Below are 26,512 nucleotides of genomic sequence, written 5' to 3'. Positions count from 1 at the left end.
GTGTCATGGCTGCACCTCTACAGGGAAAATTCTGACATAAGTCATTTAGTTTATATGTATTAACCTGTAAACCCCAAATATACTACAACCTTTCTTTTTCAGACTATTGTTTTATTAAAAAATCCCAATATTTTGGATTTACATGCTAATATTACAAGGGTTGTTATGCCAAACTGACCTATCTGAAATGACATTTCAAAAGTAAAGGACACAACCCATCCATCCATCTTGTTCTGCTTATCCAAAGTCAGGTCACGGGGGCAAAAGCTTAAGCAAGGAAGCCCAGACTTTCCTCTCCACAGCCACTTTGTCCAGCTCTTCCCGGAAGACATAGTCTTCCCAACATGTCCTGGGTCTTCCCCGTGGCCTCCTACCGGTCGGACGTGCCCTAAACACCTCCCGAAGGAGGCGTTCGGGTGGTAACCCCTGTTATACCAATATCTTACCTGTAATGAATTTGAAAAAAATACAAAAGTGCAATTGCAAATATATTTCAATAAAAGTTAAAATGATCGTATTTAGAGACGCAAGTGATACGGAGTCTTCTTTTGTTTTGACTGACAAATAAACATTGCAGAAATACCAAACCTACATGGTAGATGACCATATTCTACCAACCACAACAAACAACACAGACACACAACAGACAATATGTACTAAATTAGTTTCATGCACTTGACATCACTATAACAACACTGACAGAGATCTTTCAGTACTTACGTCTCTAACAAAGATGTCCTTGAGTGAAGAGAAGGATTGGTTATTAGTGGAGTGGTAAGAAAACATGTAAGAAGAAAATGGATATGGGATGGTGTGTGTGTGTGTGGTCATCAAAGTAAGCAACATAAGACAGAGTCACTTTCATTACACTGTGAGAGCCTCTATGCTGGCCAGTAATAAGGTCAATTGGCCCATCAGCCTTTGGCAGTGCAGATGAATGTTTACTCAGGGTGAAGCTAATTGCACTCTTATAAAAGGGGGCCCAGCGTGCAGACAGATGCATGCTGGAGTGGCTCTAACACGCTGAACACCCCCCCCCCATTCCACAATGTGCCCCATGCTGGGAAAACCACAAACATACCAGAGGGCAGCACAATAATCCACTCAGCAGCGCCGCTAATGAGTGCGGTAGCACCATCACCTCGGACTGCCAAAGCTAGCGAGGCCGCGGGAGCAGAGGGAGGGGGTGGAGTCCAAAGAGGAGGGGCTCCTTTTAGGGTCGTTTTAGAGGATGGGAAGGGGTTTTACCATCAGTAATCAATTAGAGCAGAAGTCACATTTCATGCCCAGGGGAGGATGGCTGAGGACGGAATCCGTGGGGTCATAGGTTATCAGAAGAATTTCGAGTAACGGCCTAGCCATTGAGCAATAAACTTAACAAGCTGACAGCAGGGGGCGCTCTCTGCCCCAGTAATAAAGTGGTTATTATCATAGGAAAATGGAAATTATGTTGAGAAGAAACAAGAGACTTACCGCCAACATTTTGGACGAGGATCGCAACTGCAACAAGAACCTATAGAAACATTTTAACAGGATGAGTTGTGTTTTCAGCATGCTAAATTTCTAAAAGCTGAGGAAAGAGAACGATATCTGACATTTTCGCCTATAAATAACACAAAACACGATGTAACCAGTCCTGTATGTGACGTAAACAGCATATATTGCAAGGGTTCTTCTAAATGAGCCCGCAGAGGACATTTAGCTTTTTTTTTAGCTTCTCCACAGAGGCCTCCAGTGATTAAAGTGGCAAAGAAAAGCAGTACAGTGACAACAATAGGATTCGAGGAACTTTGTCATACCAACATAGATGAGGCACCAGACGGCATAAAATTTAGTACCCGAGGTCACGTATTTAGCCGAATGAGTACCCCAAGAACGATAGTATGTACATAGTCATTTAAAAAAAGTGGGATATGTATACAGTAGGTTATAAATGGCATAGGGTTCTTGAGGGTTCATGGGAGTTTGCCCAACCAGTCTACATGTGCTTTGTGGACTTGGAGAAGGCATTCGACCGTGTCCCTCGGGAAGTCCTGTGGGGAGTGCTCAGAGTAAGGGGTATCGGACTGTCGTATTGTGGCGGTCCATTCCCTGTATGATCAGTGTCAGAGCTTGGTCCGCATTGCTGGCAGTAAGTCGGACACGTTTCCAGTGAGGGTTGGACTCCGCCAAGGCTGTCCTTTGTCACCGATTCTGTTCATAACTTTTATGGACAGAATTTCTAGGCGCAGTAAAGGCGTTGAGGGGTTCCGGTTTGGTGGCCGCGGGATTAGGTTTCTGCTTTTTGCAGATGATGTGGTCCTGATGGCTTCATCTGGCCGGGATCTTCAGCTCTCACTGGATCGGTTCGCAGACGGGTGTGAAGCGACCGGAATGAGAATCAGCACCTCCAAGTCCGAGTCCATGGTTCTTGCCCGGAAAAGGGTGGAGTGCCATCTCCGGGTTGGGGAGGAGACCCTGCCCCAAGTGGAGGAGTTCAAGTACCTAGGAGTCTTGTTCACGAGTGGGGGAAGAGTGGATCGTGAAATCGACAGGCGGATCGGTGCGGCGTCTTCAGTAAAGCGGATGCTGTATCGATCTGTTGTGGTGAATAAGGAGCTGAGCCTGAAGGCAAAGCTCCCAATTTACCGGTCGATCTACGTTCCCATCCTCACCTATGGTCATGAGCTTTGGGTCATGACCAAAAGGATAAGATCACGGGTACAAGCGGCCGAAATGAGTTTCCTCAGCCGGGTGGCGGGGCTCTCCCTTAGAGATAGGGTGAGAAGCTCTGCCATCCGAGATGAGCTCAAAGTAAAGCCGCTGCTCCTCCACATCGAGAGGAGCCAGATGAGGTGGCCCGGGCATCTGGTCAGGATGCCACCCGAACGCCTCTCTAGGGAGGTGTTTAGGGCACGTCCAACCGGTAGGAGGCCACGGGGAAGACCCAGGACACAAATACGGTATTAGCTTTCACTGCTATGCTGATGACACCCAACTCTACATGCCCCTAAAGCTGACCAACACGCCGGACTGTAGTCAGTTGGAAGCGTGTCTTAATGAAATTAAACAATGGATGTCCGCTAATTTTTTGCAACTTAACGCCCAAAAAACGGAAATGCTGATTATCGGTCCTCCTAGACACCGACCTCTATTTAATAATACAACTTTAACATTTGACAACCAAATAATAAAACAAGGTGACTCGGTAAAAAATCTGGGTATTATCTTTGACCCAACTTTCTCCTTTGAGTCACACATTTAAAGCGTTACTAAAACGGCCTTCTGTCATCTCCGTAATATCGCTAAAATTCGCTCCATTTTGTCCACTAAAGACGCCGAGATCATTATCCATGCGTTTGTTACGTCTGTAACGTATTATTTTCGGGTCTCCCCATGTTTAGCATTAAAAGATTACAGTTGGTACAAAATGCGGCTGCTAGACTTTTGACAAGAACAAGAAAGTTTGATCATATTACGCCTGTACTGGCTCACCTGCACTGGCTTCCTGTGCACTTAAGATGTGACTTTAAGGTTTTACTAATTACGTATAAAATACTATACGGTCTAGCTCCAGCCTATCTTGCCGATTGTATTGTATCATATGTCCCGGCAAGAAATCTGCGTTCAAAAGACTCCGGCTTATTAGTGATTCCTAGAGCCCAAAAAAAAGTCTGCGGGCTATAGAGCGTTTACCGTTCGGGCTCCAGTACTCTGGAATGCCCTCCCGGTAACAGTTCGAGATGCTACCTCAGTAGAAGCATTTAAGTCTCACCTTAAAACTCATCTGTATACTCTAGCCTTTAAATAGACCTCCTTTTTAGACCAGTTGATCTGCCGCTTCTTTTCTTTTTTCTCCTATGTCCCCCCCTCCCTTGTGGAGGGGGTCCGGTCCGATGACCATGGATGAAGTACTGGCTGTCCAGAGTCGAGACCCAGGATGGACCGCTTGTCGGGACCCAGGATGGACCGCTCGCCTGTGTATCGGTTGGGGACATCTCTACGCTGCTGATCCGCCTCCGCTTGAGATGGTTTCCTGTGGACGGGACTCTCGCTGCTGTCTTGGATCCGCTTGAACTTAACTCTCGCGGCTGTGTTGGAGCCACTATGGATTGAACTTTCACAGTATCATGTTAGACCCGCTCGACATCCATTGCTTTCGGTCCCCTAGAGGGGGGGGGGGTTGCCCACATCTGAGGTCCTCTCCAAGGTTTCTCATAGTCAGCATTGTCACTGGCATCCCACTGGATGTGAATTCTCCCTGCCCACTGGGTGTGAGTTTTCCTTGCCCTTTTGTGGGTTCTTCCGAGGATGTTGTAGTCGTAATGATTTGTGCAGTCCTTTGAGACATTTGTGATTTGGGGCTATATAAATAAACATTGATTGATTGATTGATTGATTGGGAAGACTATGTCTCCCGGCTGGCCTGGGAACGCCTCAGGATCCCCTGGGAAGAGCTAGACGAAGTGGCTGGGGAGAGGGAAGTCCGGGCTTCCCTGCTTAGGCTGCTGCCCCTGCGACCCGACCTCGGATAAGTGGAAGAAGATGGATGGATGGATGGATAAATGGCATAGCTATGTTAATAAGAATAAATAATAAATAGAATAAAATAAATCACATACAACCAAAAGTAAATGTACAACATCAGTGGGAGAAGTATTAATTTGTAGATCTACACATACTTTTTTTGCTTTTCTGTATTTTACTCATGTTTTGCAAATGCCACATGGCCAATAAAACAAATATGAAAATTACATCATCAATCCATGCCACCGCCACAAATAGACGACAATCCTGTGGGAAACCCTGATGTATGGTAAAGTGTCACACACGTTCCTTTCCAGGCTGCTTAATACAGTATGGCTAACTGAACAATACAGAATGTGCATCACATGCAGTTACAGAGAGGATTCATTATTATTATGCAAAGGAAAACTTATGTGAGATAAGCACACATATTGAATGTCTCTTTTTTTTATGCATACCATATTGTAAATAAACATAAATAAGTCAGCTATCAACTGAGTCAACGGGAGTCGCTCTCTTCAGTCCAAGGTTTTATATACATGCCATAAGTAAATATTCAATGCAGTAACAGGCACATTCATAACATGTAATATTTATGTGTTTTGGTCATTTAAAGCATAATTTCACAGAAGTATCACAATGTTCATAATTTCATTCAACAACAACAATACAGTACTTATCATGACAGACTTCATGAGAGACAACACACATAATAAAAGTATCAATTACTGAACAATGTCTGCTCTCACTAGGATGCTGCCTGATTGGATATGAAGTTCAAATATTGCTGTTTGGATTAAGATTTATTTATAATTCTCACAAAGGGTTTAAGAAAAGAAAGAAAAAAAAAATTACGGTACCGCTATCTCAATCAATGTTTACTTATATAGCCCTAAATCACGAGTGTCTCAAAGGGCTGTACAAGCCACAACGACATCCTCGGCTTAGATCCCACATCAGGGTAAGAAAAAACTCAACCCAGTGGGATGACAATCTATCACTTTTTCCAAGTCCAAGTTGAATGTCACAAATGACCAACTCGGTTTATGTCCACATCCTTCTACTATCCACACGAGAGGAATGATTTATCAATTTTAAGTAAATCTTACCAATTTAGAAGTGGTCATGATGCACAAGCTGAGTATGTCAATTTTGTCGCTGCCAAAGCTAATTAGCGCTATATAGTGTGTATGGAGTATTATTGTTTGCTGTGTTTGGATGCATATTTAGAGTCATTTAAAGACTAAATGAATTCCAAAATGGATACAATAGCAACATTGCTAGCCACCTAGAACAAGCAGATTATTACGAATTAGAATGCAAAAAAACTCCCCAAAAAACAAGACACATCTTCTTGTCTCTCATAAAGATTATGAATGATAGGCAAAATTCCAAAAAAGTGCACTTACCCTTTAAATTTTTGCACTTCATCACGTCTCCTAAGCATAAGCCAGACTCTATGGTGGACGTGCACCACAGAAAAGTTAAGCCCTCACCATTGAATAGAAAATCAACATCATGAAAAGCTCAGAGAAGAAACACATACCACAACTGACCACACCTTTGGACTCAAAGTCTTCACAGTCACGACCATCATTAAAAATAACCACTTTTTAATTGAGCATGTTAAATGATCTAATTCTAAGAAAGTGACAATAATAACTAAGTCCTAGTGGTCTTATTAGTGCAATGGGAAGGTTGCTAATGCTTTGGCTACAACATACAGCTTTAATTTTAACGCTATATGCCTAAAATATTGTTTTGAAAATTAAAAATTGGGTGGCGAGTTGAAGTGAAGTTTATGCATTTTAATGCTTGTTCTAATTTGCTTCAAAGGGGAACCGCATTTTTTTTTAAATTTGCCTCCCATAATGACAAAGACACACACTTTTTAATGGATTCTAAAGATTATTTTTTTAAAAAAAGGAGAATTCCAAATCTGAGCCTGAATATATGGAGGATGAACTGCTGGTTATTGAGGCTGCGCAAGCACAAAAGAAAGATAACACTTGGAGCAGATGGAAGCCGACCGTTGTGACTTGACTGTGTAAATGTGGAACTTGGAGCCAAGGTCTGCCGACAGAAATGTAGTGCTTCTACTGCACTGAATGGCTAACAATGTTATTATCAATGGAAATACTTTGTATCTGCTAAGAAGAGAGTGCTCAAAAAAACTGCATTGCAACAAAAGACAGTTTATGTTTGCGGTAACAAACTCTGCAGGAATGTATACTTTTTTCCACCTACTCAAAATTAGCTTCAAAAATGTTTCCAACCAGCTTGACCAAACAGACAACTATCCATCAAGTAAGTCACTATAATATTGATAATAATACATGCAGCACATCATGCTTGTTAGTACATCTACAAGCACTGTCAAGCTACCTCTGTACAAACAAAACATAAAATGAAGGCTAATACTTTACAGATACTGTCATATTATTGCTCATGTTTTCAGTCAGTACAGATCGGTGTTCTATCATATTGTGTTGTGCATTACAAACTTAGCTTTGTTGGGTCTGTTCCTGTCTCTAGTCATGCTACCTCCACCACAGTAGACAATGGCGTGGAACACCGCAGAGGCCACCGCAAAGTATATGTTTCTTTTACTTTTTATTCAGAGCTGTATGTAGAAGTGGCTGGTTGCATCAGCTCTGCTTTTTTAATGTCCTTTGTGGTCTTTGATGTTTCCCTCTTACAAACATGTAAGAGGGATGTGTGCTATGGCTATGAGTTGTTTTTTCCCTTGGCCTAAGTCTGGACCCCCTTTCCAGGGGGCCAGGCTTAGACCGTTTTTTTTTTCCTCACCCAGCGCCCCCCCCACCCCTGTTCTGTCTCCCTGTAATGTTTGTCTGATTTTGAATGGGATTGTGCTGAAAATTTTAATTTCCCCTCGGGAATTAATAAAATATTTCTGATTCTGATTAAAAGCCATCCATCTGCTGATGCAGAAGCCAGCTTTCCTCTTACTATCCATCCATCCATTTCCTACCGCTTATTCCCTTTTGGGGTCGCGGGGGGCGCTGGCGCCTATCTCAGCTACAATCGGGCGGAAGGCGGGGTATACCCTGGACAAGTCGCCACCTCATCGCAGGGCCAACAGAGATAGACAGACAACTAATTCCGTAAAATTCCGCCACATGCTAATGTGTTACTATGCTAGAAAGACAGTGTCTCGCTTTTACAATAACAATGTAGCAACAGCTTTTTTATTATACAAGTAACCGAACGTAAATTGGCATTTTTTTTTTAAATTGGTGTTTTTTGGATGCATTTTTAGAGTGATTTAGAGGCAAAACAGATTGTCTCAATTAGCTGCTTTACTAACCACCTAGAACAAACTGATTACAGATTAGAATGCAAGAAAACCCCAAAACCATACAGTATGTTTTCTTGTCCCTCATATGAATGATAGGCAAACGTCCGTAAAAGCTGCAGTTCTCCTTTGAAAAGGGACCCTCTAATGCTGACAACATTAGAACTTTTCTCACAGTCCTGGACCTAAAAGTTATGTCTACAGTAATATTCCGCCCCAAATAGACGCACAAAATGGGCTTCTTTTCTAACAAACTTGAGCACATTTTGGAGCATCCACCTTTAGCTCCAAAATGTGGGCATGTCTACAGTAATATTCCACCCCAAATAGACACACAAATTGGGCTTCTTTTCTAACAAACTTGAGCACATTTTGGAGCATCCACCTTTAGCTCCAAAATGTGGGCATGTCTACAGTAATATTCCGCCCCAAATAGACGCACAAATTGGGCTTCTTTTCTAACAAACTTGAGCACATTTTAGAGCATCCACCTTTAGCTACAAAATGTGGGCAGGCCTGCATAACCTGCTGATGTCACCTACAGCAGACGGGTGGCAATTTCATACAGCGTTGTATGTGTTTTTTAGCATTGTCATGTCGAATGAATTGTGCAGAATTTGAAGGAATTAACAAATATGCGTGCCAGATGCATTGACGCGGGTTGTAACAATACAACTAAAGAAGGGGTCAGCCTTCATACATTTAAAAAGGATGGGAATATGAGGAGAGTATAGATCCTTTTCGCTCATGTAAAATGGGGCAAACCCAGCTAGAGGACTATAATTTGCAGTTATTTTAATTATTACAACTTCAAAGAAGTAGGGTTTTGCTCAGAGTTCGGAAAAGGCTAAACACGAATGCGATCCTGAAAACCGGGAGCACACACTAAGGGAGAAAGTAAAATATTGCAGAAAAGCAGCGAAACAAGATCTGGCACTCAAAAACGAGACAAAAAGAAGGGAAGCCGCAAGTATTTTAATTGGTGTCCTCTTCTACTGATGATTTCCTCCAGACGCTCGAGGAAATGCTGGAAAACATGAGGAAACATAGGCTATGGTGTCTAAGGAAAATGAGATGGAGAAGCAGGGATTACCGGGAATAGCAATGATTTGATATTTATTTTTTGCTGATAATGTTATTAGGTGATGAAAATAATAGTTTTACATGCCTTTACCCAGCAAATGGGCTTCATTTCTGTGGATGACACCAAAAGAGGGCGGCATATCGAGTCTTAGATTTAGACAAACTTTAATGATCCACAAGGGAAATTGTTCGTCTGAGTGTTTGTGAGTCTGGTCAATATGATTCATTTCAGGAGTAAAAAAGACATCAAAAGAACTGCTTAGTGAAGTTACAGTCATCTAGGCGCTATGGGTCCTTTAAGGTTCAAGGTAAAGCTGCTAGTAAAGAAGATAAGGCAGCAAATGTATTTCCTAATGTGTTGACTAAGGTTATATAAAATCTATTTATTGAATCTAAACTATTTTTTGAAACAAAAAGATTGAAAATCACTGATTATCTTGAGCCTTATTCACAAATGAGGCATAATCAATCATCAAAATGTATCTAATTATGTTAATACTTTATTATGAACTATTTATTCATGTGAACTTTTTGGATGATTTGTTTATGTTACGAACTGAACATAGGAAGTAAACAAAAGTGTTAGTTAGAATCGGAAAAGTGGTTAGATTAAATATGTGATGTATCAGAATGCAACAACATGCATGTTTGAGATGAACTAAAACAATAATCAACTATTACACAAGGAAAAAGGGTAGGGAATTGTTTTCTATTTCATAATTTTTCAATACGACACGTCAGGTCCTTAATTTGCCGCATGTAAAGTGTGAGAGATATTTCTGTCAATTTAGGTAGGTATGTAGCTCTGTCTTACACTGAGGTGTTACTTACAATGTGTTGTAAGAACGAGGACCACCTGTACTAGCTGAATGAAATAAGGAACTATTGGTTGTTTCAGTAGGGAATAAAAATTAAAAAAACACAACACTTACTTTTCCTGTTTTTTGTAGCGCTCGTCCTCCAAGATCTTCATATGAATTGATTCCTTCAGAAAACAACAATTATGATTTTTTTTACATGACAACATACAGCAGTAGTCTATGCGTACAGGGTTTCTCTCGTTTGTTTTAAAACTTATTTTTAACATTAGCCGATTTAATGACACAAATGTAAAAACAAAACAGATAACACATCGTTCACACCTTTAAGATTTTGAGATGTAATCCTGAGTGAGGTAACAAAGATTGTTGGTCACTCTCTCACCTGTCAGATCACAAAGCTTGAGGAGGAGGTGTATGGAATACCCTGCAAGGCTGGATACAAGTATCAACAGGATACTAGACATGAGGTGCGGATAAAAGGATATTAGCTTGACAGTAATATTAATGTAAGCTGTTGTGAGAGTGTGCCTACCAGAAGCCAACTATGCCGGTGCTTGCCATGGCATAAGCTAAACCCAGAATACCGCTGCCCATGATCGCATTCATCAGGTTAAACACTGACGAGGCAAAGGAAGCGCCTTTAATCCCACTCTGCTGCATAGAACATAAAGAGCAATGTGGTTAACGGAACAAAAGTAATTACTTTAATTGTATCTTATAATGTGGTGAACAACTGGCCAGTCCTAAAGATTGATCTCATGTAGAGCAACACAGTGGCATGTAGGATCAAGGAATGGAAACGGATCGAATTGGATTTGAGCTGCAGGCTGCGGGACAGCTGCCTGAGCTCAGGATAAGGGGAGCTGCCCAAACTGATTGACCCCCTTTAATAGGGATATCCTGGAAAGGACGAGTGGCCACACTGGTGTCAGTGTCACAACAAGTGTGGATTGACCTGCGGGCCGAGGATACTCTGGAAGTAACTGACACCAGCTGGATGAAAATGTACAGTCATCACTTCACAACAACAGGCTTTTTGACTGAACAATAAAACTGAGTTGTACATTCACCAGCATAACTTTTTATGGGCTTATTCTCGATCAGTGACACAGACCAGACGTCGCACTAACCAGTTGTGAAGCGCTTGTTAAGTTAAATGGCAGCTACTCCCCACCAAAACAAGAGCTTCTCTCGAAGGCAAAGAGCAGAGGAGCTTCTGACTGACCTCATAAACTTGACTGATTACGCCTACTTTAGTGTCATTCTAACAATATAACTTTTTTTATTGATAGTTATTAGAATAAAACATATTCAACAAGGCATACAAATAAGTAAAACCAAAATATGACATTTTTAAATTAAAGATGTAAATTAAAATACAATCAAATTGAATCAGCCACCATAGTACAGTGGTTCTCAACCTTTTTTCAGTGATGTACCCCCTGTGAACATTTTTTTAATTCAAGTACCCCGTAATCAGAGCAAAGCATTTTTGGTTGAAAAAAAGAGATAAAGAAGTAAAATACAGCACTATGTCATCAGTTTCTGATTTATTAAATTGCATAACAGTGCAAAATATTTCTCATTTGTAGTGGTCTTTCTTGAACTATTTGGAAAAAAAGATATAAAGATAACTAAAAACTTGTTGAAAAATAAACAAGTGATTCATTTATAAATAAAGATTTCTACACATAGAAGTAATCATCAACTTAAAGTGCCCTCTTTGGGGATTGTAATAGAGATCCATCTGAGTTCATGAACTTAATTCTAAACATTTCTTCACAAAAAAAGAAATCTTTAACATCAATATTTATGGAACATGTCCACAAAACAATCTAACTGTCAACACTGAATATTGCATTGTTTTATTTTCTTTTTACAGTTTATGAACTTACATTCACATTGTGTTGAAGTATTATTCAATAAATATATTTATAAAGGATTTTTGAATTGTTGCTATTTTTAGAATATTTTTGAAAAATCTCACGTACCCCTTGGCATACCTTTAAGTACCCCGAGGGGTACGCGAACCCTCATTTGAGAACCACTGCCATAGTACACCGACTTTAGCGCGTTCGCTACATTCTAAACGTTTATATTCTGATTGACTCTGAACATTCTGAGTTATGAATTGTAGACATTACCATACACTCCTTCAGGGGTCTCCAACCATTTTTCTTCTAAAAGAGCTATTTTTACAAAATAAAAACGGCAGACAGCTCGTCATTTTTGTCACGTTTATTTGTGTAGCTTATTTCAAGCAAAAGGGAATACACAAGTGTTAACACCGCATTAACAATGTGTTGGTATTCACAACTCACGTTATGCAATACAACGTTTTGTTTATCCGTATTTTATATTTCATTACGCATTTTATTTTCTAGCAAGGATATTTTTTTTGACAACATTTTTTGTTTTATTTATATTGCTGGCAACATTCAAATTGTACTTTTATAAAGCACATTTCGATTGAAAGAAAACAGCCATTGTCTTTATGCTATTTTGTGGTCATTTGTCATCTGAATTGAAAAGTTATGTAATAATGTGGTAGGCACAATACCAAAGTGAGCATTTTGCAAATTTGTATAATGCGCAATCTTTTTGCAAATTGCTTCCAGCTATATATTTGAATAATGTGTGGTGCACATTTTGCAAATCAATGGGCACAAATACATGTTTTTGGTGTCAAAATAATTTATTGAATACTTATGTAAATCTATTCATTTCTAGTCGGGACAATATAACTGAGTATTTCCCTCAAATCAGTCCAACCCTAACCCTAACCACTATACAGTGTACATCCACGACTAAACTACTGACTAAACTATTACCACAACTTGATTTAAAACATATAATAATGTAGGGTTACTGACTAAACCATCCACGAAATCTCGTCATGAGATATATGCAAATTGCTTGCGCACAAAGGAAATTAAGTATAATTTGCAAATTGCGCAAGATTGGTGAAATCCATCCATCCATCCATTTCCTACCGCTTATTCCCTTCGGGGTCGCGGGGGGCGCTGGTGCCTATCTCAGCTACAATCGGGCGGAAGGCGGCGTACACCCTGGACAAGTCCATACCTCATCGCAGGATTGGTGAAATGCTAACAACAATTAATACTGAGAGTTTAAGAACATATTATTTGACTTAAAACCAAAATAAATATTTACGCTAAGTACACCTTCATATTTAGAACACAGAAACACATTTAAATGTAGTAAAGAAGTGAATAATGTTGGTTGTGCTTTATTTTAGAAAACAAGATGGGATTCTACTTACATTTAACAGTGGCGTCGCTTCGTTCGCCTCGGTGTGTGCATTCCCGTTTATACTCATTTTCCTCCAGAAAAGAGAAGCACACAGCACCACACAACTTAAATAAAGCCTCACGAAAATAGACAGAATTACAAGCCCACTCTTCTCTCATCTCCACATTGTTATTGTCGCCTATGTGAGGGCAAGTCACGTGCTTGCCATTTCCGTCGCATGTATGACATAACTACAAAAACGGACCAATCAGAGACAAACTTTATGGTCCTTCGTCCATTCGGCCGTGAGTTTCGGTCCAGTGTGAATGACGTCGTTCTTGACACATGGCCGCGACTGTAGGATGTTGAGGTGAGTTCGCACTGATTTTTCATGTAATAAGCGAAAAAACTGATAGCATTTTTTCATATAAATGGTTAGTGTGTTGACCTTTATTAGACTGACCATACGTCCTCTTTTGCGGGGGCTGTCTGGGCGGAATTTCTTAAATGCCTCAAAAGTCCGGTATTTTTAGTTAGGCTTGCGTGTACAGTATTTTCGATGTACGAAGGTTAAGAAGGGGTTAAACACAAAACAAATTGTGAAGGTGTGTGTGCACGCAGCAGCATTCGTGAGGGAGGGACAGCGAGAGCAAGAGAGTTATGATAAACGCGCATGCGTCGCCAGGCTCTGCTTTTATGATGGATTTATCAGAATTAGGGGTGTCAAAAGTGTGCCCCGGAGGCCATTTGCAGCCAGCAGCTAATGTTTTAAAGGCCCATGGCACATTCTAAAAATAATATTAAAATAAACAAAAACCTAACAAAAGTGAAAAAAAAAAAGCTTAAAGGTGAAATGTAATTTAGAAAAAGTTGCAATGTTGACTGATATCTTTGCTCAAAACATAATATTGAATCAAAATCAATGTTATTATGAATTATTGACCTATCCAAGGTTCCCATTACATCACATCAAATATTCCACTTTGAAAAATATTTTTGGTGGAAGATTTAGCCTATTTTGTGCGTTTGCCATTAAAAACAGTTTTGTTTGACAAAAAAAGGGCGGAAAACAAACAACATAAAAAGAACTAAAACATTTTGAAATGAGGGATAGATAAGATGTAGACTCCAGAGATTTTAGTGTTAAATATAAAATGTATGTATGCCCTGGCACACCATTATCATCATTTCATGACCCAAGCAAAACACTTTTTACACTTTTATACTGAAATAAATACACCTACAACTTATTAGATAAAAACAGAAAAAACTACCAGCAGCGGTAACGTTCAGATCCATGAAGAAAAGAAGAAAGTGAATGAATGTTTATAACTGAATACATTTACATATGCATACAAATTTGTTTTCTTTTTATTATTATTTTTTTAATGGATGAAGTAACGTTTATGACAACCTTTTTCCAAAACACAACATGGAATGTTAGATGTAACAGGATAATGCATACGTTTATCATTTTTTTTCAAAACGATTACAAAAATGTGGTACCCTAAAAATTTACTAAGGGACCCCATTTTTATGACTTGATAGGGTCCCTGGGACCACATTTTTAAAAGTTCCTAGCGCCAACACTGCTGTCAACGTAGGAGAAAAAATGCTTTATTTAAATGAATATATTATTTATAAAGCACGTTCGAGTATCATTGGTAAATTTTCACCGAGTCCTGGCCTTGGCACGCATATATGTGTCCTCTTTTTGGGATTTCAGAATATGGTCAGCCTACCTTTATGCTTCATAACAACGGAAATTCTGTAATTACAGGCTCATCATCAGAGTTTTTTCACAAGTGCAGACACGAAACAAGGTAAAGGTTTCTTCTGTGTGGCCGACCCTCATCTCTCCAGCCCCCACCTCCACTAACTGTGCAGTCAATACCTCGATGGAGCACAAATTATATAAACCGCCTCCACAAGTCCGTGGTATGACGTCTTTGGACAAAGAGGTTTTCGCACAGACCATCACCATCCCAGCTCTACGGGTGCCGACGAGGTTCATCAACAAAGTCATGAAAAGCTTGAAAAAGTCCACCATCCAGCGTCCAGGTGTATGCAAAGTGGTGCAGGACAAGGAGGACAGTCCAGACTTTAAGCTGGTGCTGCTGGACCCTCACAGAGTGTCCTCACTCAACTCTTTTAGCGAGCTTGAGTCAGAAGCTCTCAGGTCATTCGACGTTTTGGAGGAGCTGCAGTACTATGACCTGAGGTTGACCTACGAGAACCTGAAAAGTGAAGAGGTGCTGGAGGCTGTGCTCCCTCTCGGCCAGGACGTGACGTCTGCGTTCAGCCGAGTGGGACACATAGCTCACATGAACCTGAGGGACCACCAGCTGCCATACAGGAACCTCATCGGTGAGACACACATGAATCATATCTTCATCGGAGGCCTGCCAAAAAAACCAAATTATCGATTGTTGAAGCACCTGCTTGGGTTATCAGATCACTGGTTTTCTCCTCCTTGCAGGTCAAGTGATCATGGACAAGAACCCTGGTGTCACTTGTGTGGTCAACAAAACAAATATGATCGACTCAAAATATCGCAACTTCAAGATGGAGGTGCTGGCTGGAGAGGAGAACATGGTCACCAAAGTAGGTTCTTCAAAGACATTGAAGTTGCTAACAATGCTCAGCACTGTTTTCCACATTACTGTCACACCAGTGCAAATAATGACCTTTTAATTATTGTAATGAATTTGGGATACTTGTAAAAAAAAAAGGTGATTCATCGCCGAATCTCAATTTCCATTTATCCTGATTCTGAATTGTTTTCATAAACTGTTTTGAATATATTTTTTTGAATACGTTTTTTAAAGACCTACTGAAACCCACCACTACCCACCACACAGTCTGATAGTTTATATATCAATGATGAAATATTAACATTGCAACACATGCCAATACGGCCTTTTTAGTTGACTAAATTACAATTTTACATTTCCCGGGAGTTTCGTCTTCAAAACGTTGTGTAATGATGACGTGTACGCAAGACGTCACAGGTTTTTAGGAAGTATGAGCGCTACGCACAAACACAGCTAAATGTCGTCTGCTTTAACGGCATAATTATACAGTTTTTTGGACATCTGTGTTGCTGAATATTTTGCAATTTGTTCAATTAATATTGGAGAAGTCAAAGTAGAAAGATGGAGTTGGGAAGCTTTAGCCTTTAGCCACACAAACACACGGTGATTTCTTGTTTAAAATTCCTGGAGGTGAAACTTTACTATGGATCAGAGCGCGGTCAAGCCAACATGGATCCCGACCACATGTAAACCGACAGGTTTCGGTGAGAAAATTGTGGTTAAAAAGTCAGTTTTTACTGGAGAAAAGCTGAGCTTGTGCCGTCAATAGCTGCCGTCGACTCAACTGAGACACTGCGCCTCAAGACACTCGTGGAGACACCCTTCCGACTATCAGGTACTGTTAAACTCACTAAAACACTAGCAACACAATAGAAAGATAAGGGATTTCCCAGAATTGACTTAGTAAATGTGTTTAAAAACATTTGAATCCGTCCCAATGCAATCGCGTTTTTTTTTTTTCTAGTCCGTCGCTATCAATATCCTCAAACACGAATCTTTCATCCTCGCTCAAATTAATGGGGAATTTGTCGTTTTCTCGGTCTGAATAGCACTTTTTGTTGGAGGCTCCCATTAAAAACAATGTGAATATGCGAGGAGCCATCAAACTTCCGGTAGAGGCAGGGCATTTCTCTTAGCACCGAAAGTTGCAAACTTTATCGTGGATGTTCTCTACTAAATCCTTTCAGCAAAAATATGGCTATATCGCGAAATGATCAAGTATGACACATAGAATGGACCTGCTATCCCCGTTTATATAAGAAAATCTAATTTCAGTAGGCCTTTAAGCTATCATCGTGCTTACTCCTTGCGCATATACGTCCGCAAACAAGAGGAGCTTTTGTTACCAGTTTAGAATTTTTTAATTATCATTTTTATACTGAATAATGTATTCAGGATTCCCTTGGAATCAAAAATCAATTCTGAATCCCCAGTGTGCATTAGGAGTGCTGGAAAAAAATCCATCTACATTTGAATCGCAATTCTTATTATTCAGATTTGATTATACATTTTTAATAATGTATTTTCATTTTATTTTAAAGAATTTGTGTGAATGTTGCCAATCTGTGTTGGCCTTGTGATGAGGTGGCGACTCCTCCGGTGTGTACCCTGCCTCCCGAATGCAGCTACCCTGAAGGGGACAAGCGGTAGGAAATGGATGGATGGATTTTTAAAAAGTTGATTAGGCCATCCCCCTGCTGAATCACTGCGTGTATATACGTCATATATCAGTGGAGTTATAATTTAAAAAGTTAATACACTAAACAAAAATATAAATGCAAAACTTTTGTTTTTGCTCCCATTTTTAATGAGTTGAACTCAAAGAAAGAAAACTTTTACCATATACACAAAATATTTATTCCTCTCAAATATTGTACACAAATCTGTCTAAATCTGTGTTAGTGAGCACTTCTTTTTTGCCAAGATACTCTATCTCACCTCACAGGTGTGGCTTATCAAGATGCTGCTTAAACAGCATGATTATTGCACAGGTGTGCCTCAGGCTGCCCTCAATAAAAAGTTCACACAGCACAATGCCACAGATTTTGCAAGTTTTAGGGAGCGTGCAGTTGGCATGCTGACTGCAGGAATGACCAGCAGAGCTTTCGCCCGTGAATTGAACGTTCATTTCCGTACCATAAACGAGTGGTCCCCAACCACCGGGCCGCAAAAGAATTCTTTATTCATTTTTATTTAAAAATGTTTTATTTATTTATTTAATTTTTGTATTAAATCAACATAAAAAACACAATACACACTTACAATTAGTGCACCAACCACAAAAACCTCCCTTTTTCATGATAACAACCTCCCTTTTTCATGATAAAGAAAAAAAAAAAGGATTCCCCCCGCGGGACAAATTTTTAAGCGTTGACCGGTCCGCGGATACAAAAAGGTTGGGGACCACTGCCATAAGCCATCTCCAAAGGCGTTTAAAAAAAAAAAATTGGCAGTACATCCAACCAGCCTCACAACCGCTGACCGCATGTAACCACACCAACACGTGCACCCGCATGATTATCTGAGATTAGCCACCCAGACAGCTGCTGCAACAATTGGTTTGCATAACTAAATAATTTCTGCACAAACTGAGAGAAACTGTCTCAGGGAAGCTCATTTGCATGCTGGTCGTCCTCATCGGGGTCTCTCTTTCATTGTCTTGAAGTCAGTATGACTCCCGTTGTTTGCTAACTTTCTCAATCCACCCTTTTCTCAGCTCTGCACTGTGTGTGACAAAAGAAAAGCTCTGACTCATTTGGTAAAGAGTTGTTTGGCATTATCCCATCGTTATGTATACATCTTAAAAACCTTAATATAAGATGTCACTTTTTTTGAAGACTTCTGTGAAAAATCTTACAATGGAACAATACTGTACAGCGTAATAACCAAATAAGTAAATATTAAAAGGCCCTGAATATGAAAACCAATAAGGACGTACAAGTTAATCCTTGGATGCTTGTTCAAATAAGCTTTCTTGGAGTACGCTGATGTGTCAATGAAAGTGTGCATGATGATATGTGACTTTTTAGGCCTATTTTTTTCCAGAAAACTGGTCTGCACCTGCATTTACCGTAATAGCTTTTGAAGCTTTCAAGCTTTTAGGTTCTGATGTTGTTCTCCTGTGCATCTGTTTTCCAGGTAAAAGAAAACGGGGTTACATACGAGTTTGACTTTTCTCGTGTGTACTGGAACTCGAGGCTGAGCACAGAGCACCAGCGTGTGGTGCAGCTCGTCAAACGTGGAGACACCGTATTTGATGTGTTCGCTGGCGTAGGACCCTTCGCCATCCCGGCGGCTAAGTTGGGTGCCACCGTGTTGGCCAACGACCTCAACCCAGAGTCTTACAAGTGGCTGCAACACAACAGCAAAATTAACAAGGTGGAAGGCAAAGTCAAAACTTTCAACATGGACGGCCGAGAGTTCATCCGAGGCCCACTCAAGAAAGAGCTGCCCACGTTGCTGAAAGGAAAAAGCGCAGTGCACGTGGTAATGAACCTGCCTGCTTTGGCCCTGGAGTTTTTGGATGCCTTCAGAGGCCTCCTGTATCAGGAGAACGAAGAGAACGTCCCCACAGTTCACTGCTACGGCTTCTCTAAAGACGACAACCCAGAGAAGGACGTAGTAGATAAAGCTTCCCAAAGCATCGGGTTCCCTCTAGAGAACCGCTGCTCTGTGCATTTAGTACGAAACGTCGCTCCCAACAAAGAAATGATGTGTGTGAGCTTCACCCTCCCTAAAGAAGTCCTCTTCAGCCCCAATGATGCGCAGACTGGTGAGAATTAATCTCCAAAAACAATGCATCATTCTGGATTACATACTGTGTGAAAAAGAACACATTAGGTACTAGGGCTGCAACGATTGATCAATTATTTCGATTAGAAAAAAGCTTTGATTTATATTTTTTTGCTTTGATTATTCGTTTGAATGTAACTAATAACAATAGGTAAAATACGGGCTGTAGATAAGAAGGTAAAACTAGTTAAATAGAAGGTAAAATATGGTAAAAGAAGATGATAAAAGGTTGAAAAAAAAGGTAAAAGATTATGGGAAGCAGAATGTTTTTTAATTTAAACTATTTTCCATGAAATACACATTGAGGCTATTGTGGGTTTTATCTGATTACTTAATTGGATAAATTAATATCTTACTCAATTGCTAAAATAATGGAAAGCTGCAGTCCTTTTAGGTACATATGGGATATAAAATAAAAATAGTTACAATAAACCTGCTGGCTTTTATTTGAAAATATTTGATAGGTATTCATTTACCTATATATTTGTGTTTGTTGTGATTTTAATTCCTGACTATCTTTTCTTGATTATGCACAGAGTCTTCAGAGGAACCGGCTCCCAAAAGGCAAAAGCATGAGACGGCAGATTCAACATAGAATTTTATTTAATTCATTTTTAAAATTTTTTTTTTTTTTTATAAATTTCACATCAACTTTTATGTGAAGAAATATTTGAATCAGCCATTTTTTTCCACACACATCATCTGCCTCATCCTCCTCGCTGGCTCCTATGCTGGCCAGGGAGACGCGCTGGCTATCATTCATCAGCTCGCAGGAGAAAAAAAATCGCATTAATTTACTTAAGTGCATGAATAATATTGTGGAGTGACCAAGCATGACAATTTTATTTTCACTTGATGGATTATTTACAGTATTGCCAAATTATTAAGATTTTTAATCACATTCACAAGTATTGACGTGAATTAATTTAAATAAATCAGAGTAAATGGCCATCCATCATCATCTTCCGCTTATCGGGGGTCGGGTCACGGGAGCAGCAGAAGAGAAGCCCAGACTTGCCTTAAATATACATTTTTAATCTATATTAATCGGGTTTCACTGAGCATAAAGACTCAAGAAGGGAATACTGTATATACAGTACTGTATGCCCTTAACATGTTTATTAAACACCACTAGCGTATCAACAACAACAAACAATTCTAAACATTTACATCCGTCCATCACCACGTCGCACTTCGAAGTTTGCGGCCTCATTTTGTAGAATACTTTTTTTTTTTTAACCAAAATAAAAAAATGAATGCATAAAAATGACTAAGTGAACAAAATTATAAATACTGCAGTATTGGCCACTTGATGAGACCAAACCAATCAGAGTGTCGTGTTCAGTATCGTGGCCACGGATTGGCTCAGCTCAGTGTTATAAAACTTACTTAAAAGGTTTTTGTGGTCTGCCTATTAAAATATTTGCTTTCTAATTAATAATTCCAACTTCTCAGAAATTAATTTACCATGGCTAGGCCCCAGAACTAATTAACTGCGATAAACAAGGGTTTACTCTAAACACATTGGGAACCTGCTACTCCTTTTGTCTTATTAATGTAGTATTTTAAGCTGAAAGTTATTCGGTAAAAAGACAACTCCTTCCTGCAAGCGTGTACATAATACTTTTATTCGGTCAACTGTGCCATAATTTTTCTTGTACTCAAACTTACAGTGGCAAGATCTAACGTGTTATTTAGCATCTTTCATATTGACTTGTTAAATTCTGCAACCTGTCACTAGCTGATCAACTGCTTACTTGTGCGATGGGACACTACTTGGACAAACTACTCAGAATGCATTGCCAGAGAAGTTTTAAGAATTTTGAATCATAATACATTGCAGAGATACGTTAAATGCGTAAAAAAATAACAATAATGAATAAATCTGCATAAATGGATACATTTTGTTATCTTTTATTAAAAAGTGTCCTTCCAGGACCTGCCACAAAGAACAACAAAGACAATTGGAAGTTTCTTTAAAAGCAAACAAAACACAAAGAATGTTATCATAAAAACTGTGATTTCTTTCATATGTAGGCACATGGCCGTGGAGAAGTGCGTGTATCAAAACAGGAACTAGAGAATCACAAATGTAATTCAAAGCTTTATGTTTGTGATTCACATTTTTCTGCATAACGGCTGACATCTGTTTCCCTTAGTTTGCAATGTAAAATAAGCATATAGTTGGTCATTATGTCATTATAAGGTGGACATCATTATCTTAGTAAAGGCAATAATATTTAATACAGCTCTCGCATTGAATGTTGATTTTTTTTTCTCCTTTTAGGCTGGTCGAGTGGATTCCATTTGTTTCACAACCAAGTTGTTTATAGAGATGCTTTACACTTCTAAGTTTCTACTGAGTTGCTTCATTTTTAAATAAACTACTGTAAGAGACTGGGAATTGTGATTTATTTATGCATAAAAGTGACACAGAAAAAATATTTTACATCTCTGTTTACACTGACCACGATGAAAACATTTGTCCTCTTCAGTGATGTATTTGTAGTCGGCCCTTTATTTGAAAAAGAGTTTGAGGTCAGCCCGTCAGTGAGAAGAGGCCACTGAAAGCATCCTGGATGGCTCGATGACATGCCAACGCCGAGCTGTATCCTCCAGCTGTGTCCTGAGGCATGGCTGCCCGCACGTGGTTCAAGTATCTGTAAACACACTTCTCATCAGTGACGTCATAGAAGGTACTTTGTAAAAAAAAAACGACACAGACTGACAGTGTGCGAAGTAACCCGAGTGTAGGGTTATCCATCATTAAATTCACATTGCTTAAGTTATTTTTTTCTGCCCCATTTTTCTCCTTTGATGAGATTAACACTGACAGATGTAGTCGTACGCAAACACTGAGACAAACCTTGTGCCCTATAGCCTTTACAACGCGGTTCTATTAAGGGTGTCTCTTGTTTGTAAGTGCTTACAGATGTATGCTGCCAGAGTCTCTGAGGTCCTGAAGCAAAGCTCAAAGTCAGTGTTTGTTCACGTTTTCATACATCACAAAAAAAGTGAAGAAAAACAGTTTTCTTGTCATCTCTAGTAAGTGCAATCTCAATTCTTTTACAGCCTCTCACATAAGCTAAATAAGTTTAAATTGCTGTAAGAGACTGTGGGAGTTGTGATTTATATTTATTTATTTTCAAAAACTTCCCATTTCAATACACATACGACAACTGAAATGCGGCTACAAGCATGCCACGTCAGTAGTTGGCGATGCTACGTGTATGTGCAAAAACATCTTATACAAAAATGTTCTTGTACCGATGAAGACTGAATTCACTCATCTTTTCTACATGGTCCAACACTAAATATCTGGATCTGAAATATGACATTTTACCTTAAAAAATACTTTTCATGGTAATTAGATGAATAAGATAGCACTGTACTGTACATACACAGACCCCATTTTATGTCCAAATGCATCTGCATCTTCTTTATCCATCCATCCATCCATTTTTTACCGCTTATTCCCTTTTGGGGGCGCTGGCGCCTATCTCAACCACAACCGGGCGGAAGGCGGGTACACCCTGGACAAGTCACCACCTCATCGCAGGGCCATCTTCTTTATTATATCTCTTATTTTGTTTTAAACTAGTTTCTCTAGACATAGCAGTGGTGTTCCGTCAGGGCCAAAAAGGCCTTCTCTGCTGGCCTAACATTTCTAGAAATCATGATCATAATTAAAGATAAAAGTAATATTTAATTTACTTTCCCTAAATATCTAAAAGTATTCATATTCTCTTCATGTCATATTATGCTACTTCCAGTGCTGTTGTTTTTAGGGTAGAGTTTTTATCCAATCACAATTCAGCTAATTTATGTCACCATGCTGTACGAAATCTGCCCGGGGCCTTCAGAATCAACAATGCGAGGATCTGTGCACTGTCAGTGAATGGACACATACATCCATACATCCATTTTCTACCGTTATTACCCTTTCGGGGCCACGGGGGGTGCTGGAGCCTATCTTGGCTACATTCGGGCAGAAGGCGGTGTACACCCTGGGCAAGTCACCACTTCATCACAGGGCCAACACAGACAGACAACATTCACATTAACATTCACACACTAGGGCCAATTTAGTGTTGCCAATCACATACAGTTGATAGATAATTGCAATAGCCAATCAGATCCCGAGTTGTTGTCAGTAAGGCCTTCTAGCTGACCTAAGGTTGAAGGTGACATTTACGTGTCCTGTGATTGGATACTCACTTGGGAGTCCCAAGTGAGTATCCAATCACAAGTTGCGAAAACAGGAAGTGGCACCGGAGCCATAGAAAGCCACAGAAAACTCACCAGTACTCACTTTTTTAACACACAAAGAAGTAGAGCAAAATGTTGATCAGGTGGCACATATATATTTGCAAGGCCATTTTCAAGAAGGATACTTAAGAGAAACTACATCTTGTGAGACGAGGTCCGTTGACATCGGAAGCTCGCTAAGCTGTCCCTGCGGTGAAATGGTTTGCCCGCCACTTTCACACACATCAACCAACCACTACGGTACCACTGGCTTATACGGCATCGGATGGATGCTACAAATTGCGAGTTCAAATATTTTATTTCTTTATTATTTCATGTTTCATTTGTTTTATACAATTATTATAATTTTGACAGTACCACGTGAGGTATGTTTTGATGCTGAAGCAGGTTTATTGAATGTTTAATGTGCCGAAAAATAGACTGTTTTGTACCCTGTTGAGGGGTTTCAATGGACAGTAGTGTGCAAGTGTGTTTCTGTATAGTATCTCCAGCCGTGTCTATGTGGTGACATCAGTTACGGTATTTTGAGAGGTGAAGTCGGACTAAGTAGGGCATCACTGAAGGCCTAGGTGAGAAACGCATGGCCCGCCACTGTGCAATATATACTGCTACTGTACACTAATTCTAAGGAGAACAATGTTTAAAAAAATTGGTGCTGTAAAATTATTATTTTTAAACCGGATTATTCACACTTGTGAATTTGGATTAATAATGATAAATCACTGGTGTTTTGCCAACTCAAGTTAACTCAAAAATTAATCGCAAAAATCGCAGATGAATATATATATATTTTTTATCATTAAGAAGTGTACCCTAGACAGATAATTTTCAAGTTTTCATAACATGACTGGGCAATTAGTTTGCTCCAATTAAATGTTTTTAAACATTATGCTTTTAAAATTGCTTTGAAGCCGTCCGGAAGTCATTTTCCATGGCTTGCCCAAACTCCTCCCATGTCCGAGTTTTTGCCTCCGCGACCGCCGAAGCCGCACACCGATTGGCCTGTCTGTACCTATCCACTGCCTTCGGAGTCCCATGCGCCAAAAGGACCCAATAAGTTCTGGGATTACCGGCACCAACCACCTTGCGGCCACAGCTCCGATCAGCCGCCTCCACAGTAGAGGTACGGAACATGGTCCATTTGGCCTCAATATCAGCCTCCCTGGTGACATGTTCAAAGTTCTTGCGGAGGTGGGAATTGAAACTCTGTCTGACAGGAGACTCTGCGAGACATTCCCAGCAGACCCTCACAATGCGTTTGGGCCTGCCAGGTCTGTCCGGCATCCTCCCCCACCATCGCAGCCAACTCACCACCATGTGGTGATCAGTAGAAAGCTCCGCCCATCTCTTCACACAAGTGTCCAAAACATGAGCCTGCAAATCCAATTACATAACTATAAAGTAAATCATGGAACTGTGACCCAGGGTGTCCCGGTGCCAAGAGTACATATGGACACCCTTATGTTTGAACACGGTGTTTGTTATGGACAATCTGTGACGAGCACAAAAGTCCAATAACAAAACACCAGTTCTGGGCGGCCGTTCCCCCCAATCACGCCTCTCCAGGTTTCACTGTCGCTGCCAATATGAGCATTGAAGTCCCCCAGTAGAACAAGGGAATCACCTAAGGGAGTATTCCCTTGAGGTATTCCAAAAAAAGCCGATACTCTGAGTTGCTGTTTGGTGTGTAAGCACAAACAACAGTCAGGACCCGTGCCCCCCACCCGAGCTACCCTCTAGCCTACCAGGTTAAAATCCAATGTGCGGGCCTTGAGCCGGTGGGAAAAGTAATTGCCACCACGGCCCGTCACCTCCCACTGCGTGCAACGCCAGAGTGGAAGAGAGTCCAGCCCCTTTCGAGAGAACTGGTGCCACAGCCCTTGCTGTGCGTCGAAGTGAGTCCGACTATCTAGCCGGAACTTCTCCACCTCGCGCACCAGCTCGGGCTCCTTCCCCTTCAGCAAGGTGACGTCTCACGTCTCAAGAGCTAGCTTATGTAGCCAAGGATCGGACCGCCAAGTGCTTTGTCTTTGGTTGATGCCCAGCTCACACTGCACCTGACCTTTACGCCCCCTCTTATGTATGGTGAGTCCATTGGAGGGGCGACCCACGTTGCCTCATCGGGCTGTGCCATTGGGACAGGCCCAGCCACCAGGCACTCGCCCTTGAGCCCCACCTCCAGGCCTGGCCCCAGAGGGGGGCCCCAGTCACCCACGTCCGGGCAAAGGAATTCTGAGTCCTCGTTTTTTCTTCTTCGTAAAAGTATTCGAGCTGCTTGTTGTCTGATCCCTCACTTAGGACCCGTTTGTCTTCGAAGACCCCACCAGGGGGTATAGAAGCCCCCGGACAACATAGCTCCTCGGATCATTGGTACACGCAAACTCCTCCACCATGGTAAGGTGGCAACTCAGAAAGGGGCAGTCCATTGCCTTTGAATACAAGTTATATTTTCTATGATTTAGTGTGTCAAAAAAAAAGCTTTTTAAGTGGAGGAACACAACACCAACCAAACCACCTTTACCCAGCAAATGTTTGATCTTTTTATCTTTTTCTTTTTTTTGTCAATTCCAGCTAAACAAAGTAAAAATCCCTTTGATTTGAGTACGCTATTTGTTTTTGGACTGATAAAAGAAAATATGGTAAAATGGTGTACAGTAGTGCAAGCGATGACTAAAACTACATGCTGCCCAGTTGTAAGTGTAATACATGCACACACACTAACGACCAACAAAATGACTGACTGTGTGGCCCATGATACTGCGAAGGGCAGGACACTTCAAAGTAATCAAGAGCACAGACGATTTCTATGACCATTCAAACAGCTTTACACAGTAATTCAACACCCGTGTGGTGTAGGTATGTGGGTGTGTCAGCGTGAG

General features: G+C 40.5%; 3 protein-coding genes across 11 annotated transcripts in view; 1 reads left to right on the top strand and 2 right to left on the bottom strand.

The window, feature by feature from the left end:
• slc38a6 (solute carrier family 38 member 6) overlaps positions 1 to 13,236 on the bottom strand; it is a 101,845-nt gene extending 88,609 nt beyond the window's left edge. For 2 of the 8 annotated variants that reach the window (XR_009806123.1, XM_061895220.1), the window contains exons 1-5: positions 13,010 to 13,235; positions 10,259 to 10,380; positions 10,109 to 10,182; positions 9,838 to 9,890; positions 1,474 to 1,513 (exon numbers count right to left, since the gene is read on the bottom strand). Coding sequence is in view for 5 of the 8 variants with exons in the window: in XM_061895220.1 (XP_061751204.1) it covers positions 1,474 to 1,513; positions 9,838 to 9,890; positions 10,109 to 10,182; positions 10,259 to 10,380; positions 13,010 to 13,066 (346 nt within the window). In the remaining 3 variants the exon portion in view is untranslated. Of the gene's footprint in view, positions 1 to 1,473; positions 1,514 to 9,837; positions 9,891 to 10,108; positions 10,183 to 10,258; positions 10,381 to 13,009 lie in introns of all 8 variants that reach the window. The other 6 variants (XM_061895218.1, XM_061895219.1, XR_009806124.1 and 3 more) reach the window with 5 other exon arrangements.
• trmt5 (tRNA methyltransferase 5) lies at positions 13,201 to 21,761 on the top strand. The gene is made up of 5 exons (XM_061895247.1): positions 13,201 to 13,348; positions 14,759 to 15,345; positions 15,458 to 15,582; positions 18,711 to 19,344; positions 19,901 to 21,761. Exons 1-5 carry the CDS (start codon positions 13,305 to 13,307, stop codon positions 19,957 to 19,959), a joined length of 1,449 nt encoding a protein of 482 aa, XP_061751231.1. The 5' UTR covers positions 13,201 to 13,304; the 3' UTR covers positions 19,960 to 21,761.
• Positions 21,263 to 26,512, bottom strand: part of mnat1 (MNAT1 component of CDK activating kinase) — a 154,893-nt gene continuing 149,643 nt past the window's right edge. For both annotated transcript variants that reach the window (XM_061895260.1, XM_061895261.1), the window contains one exon: positions 21,263 to 22,024. In XM_061895260.1, the coding sequence (XP_061751244.1) occupies positions 21,776 to 22,024 (249 nt within the window). In that variant the 3' untranslated portion in view covers positions 21,263 to 21,775. The remainder of the gene's footprint in view (positions 22,025 to 26,512) is intronic.

Source organism: Nerophis ophidion, linkage group LG03, assembly GCF_033978795.1.
Source record: "Nerophis ophidion isolate RoL-2023_Sa linkage group LG03, RoL_Noph_v1.0, whole genome shotgun sequence".
In the NCBI taxonomy this organism is placed as follows: Eukaryota; Metazoa; Chordata; class Actinopteri; order Syngnathiformes; family Syngnathidae; genus Nerophis; species Nerophis ophidion.
Note: the sequence above shows the minus strand (reverse complement) of the source record. Positions and strands in the feature narration are given on the sequence as shown.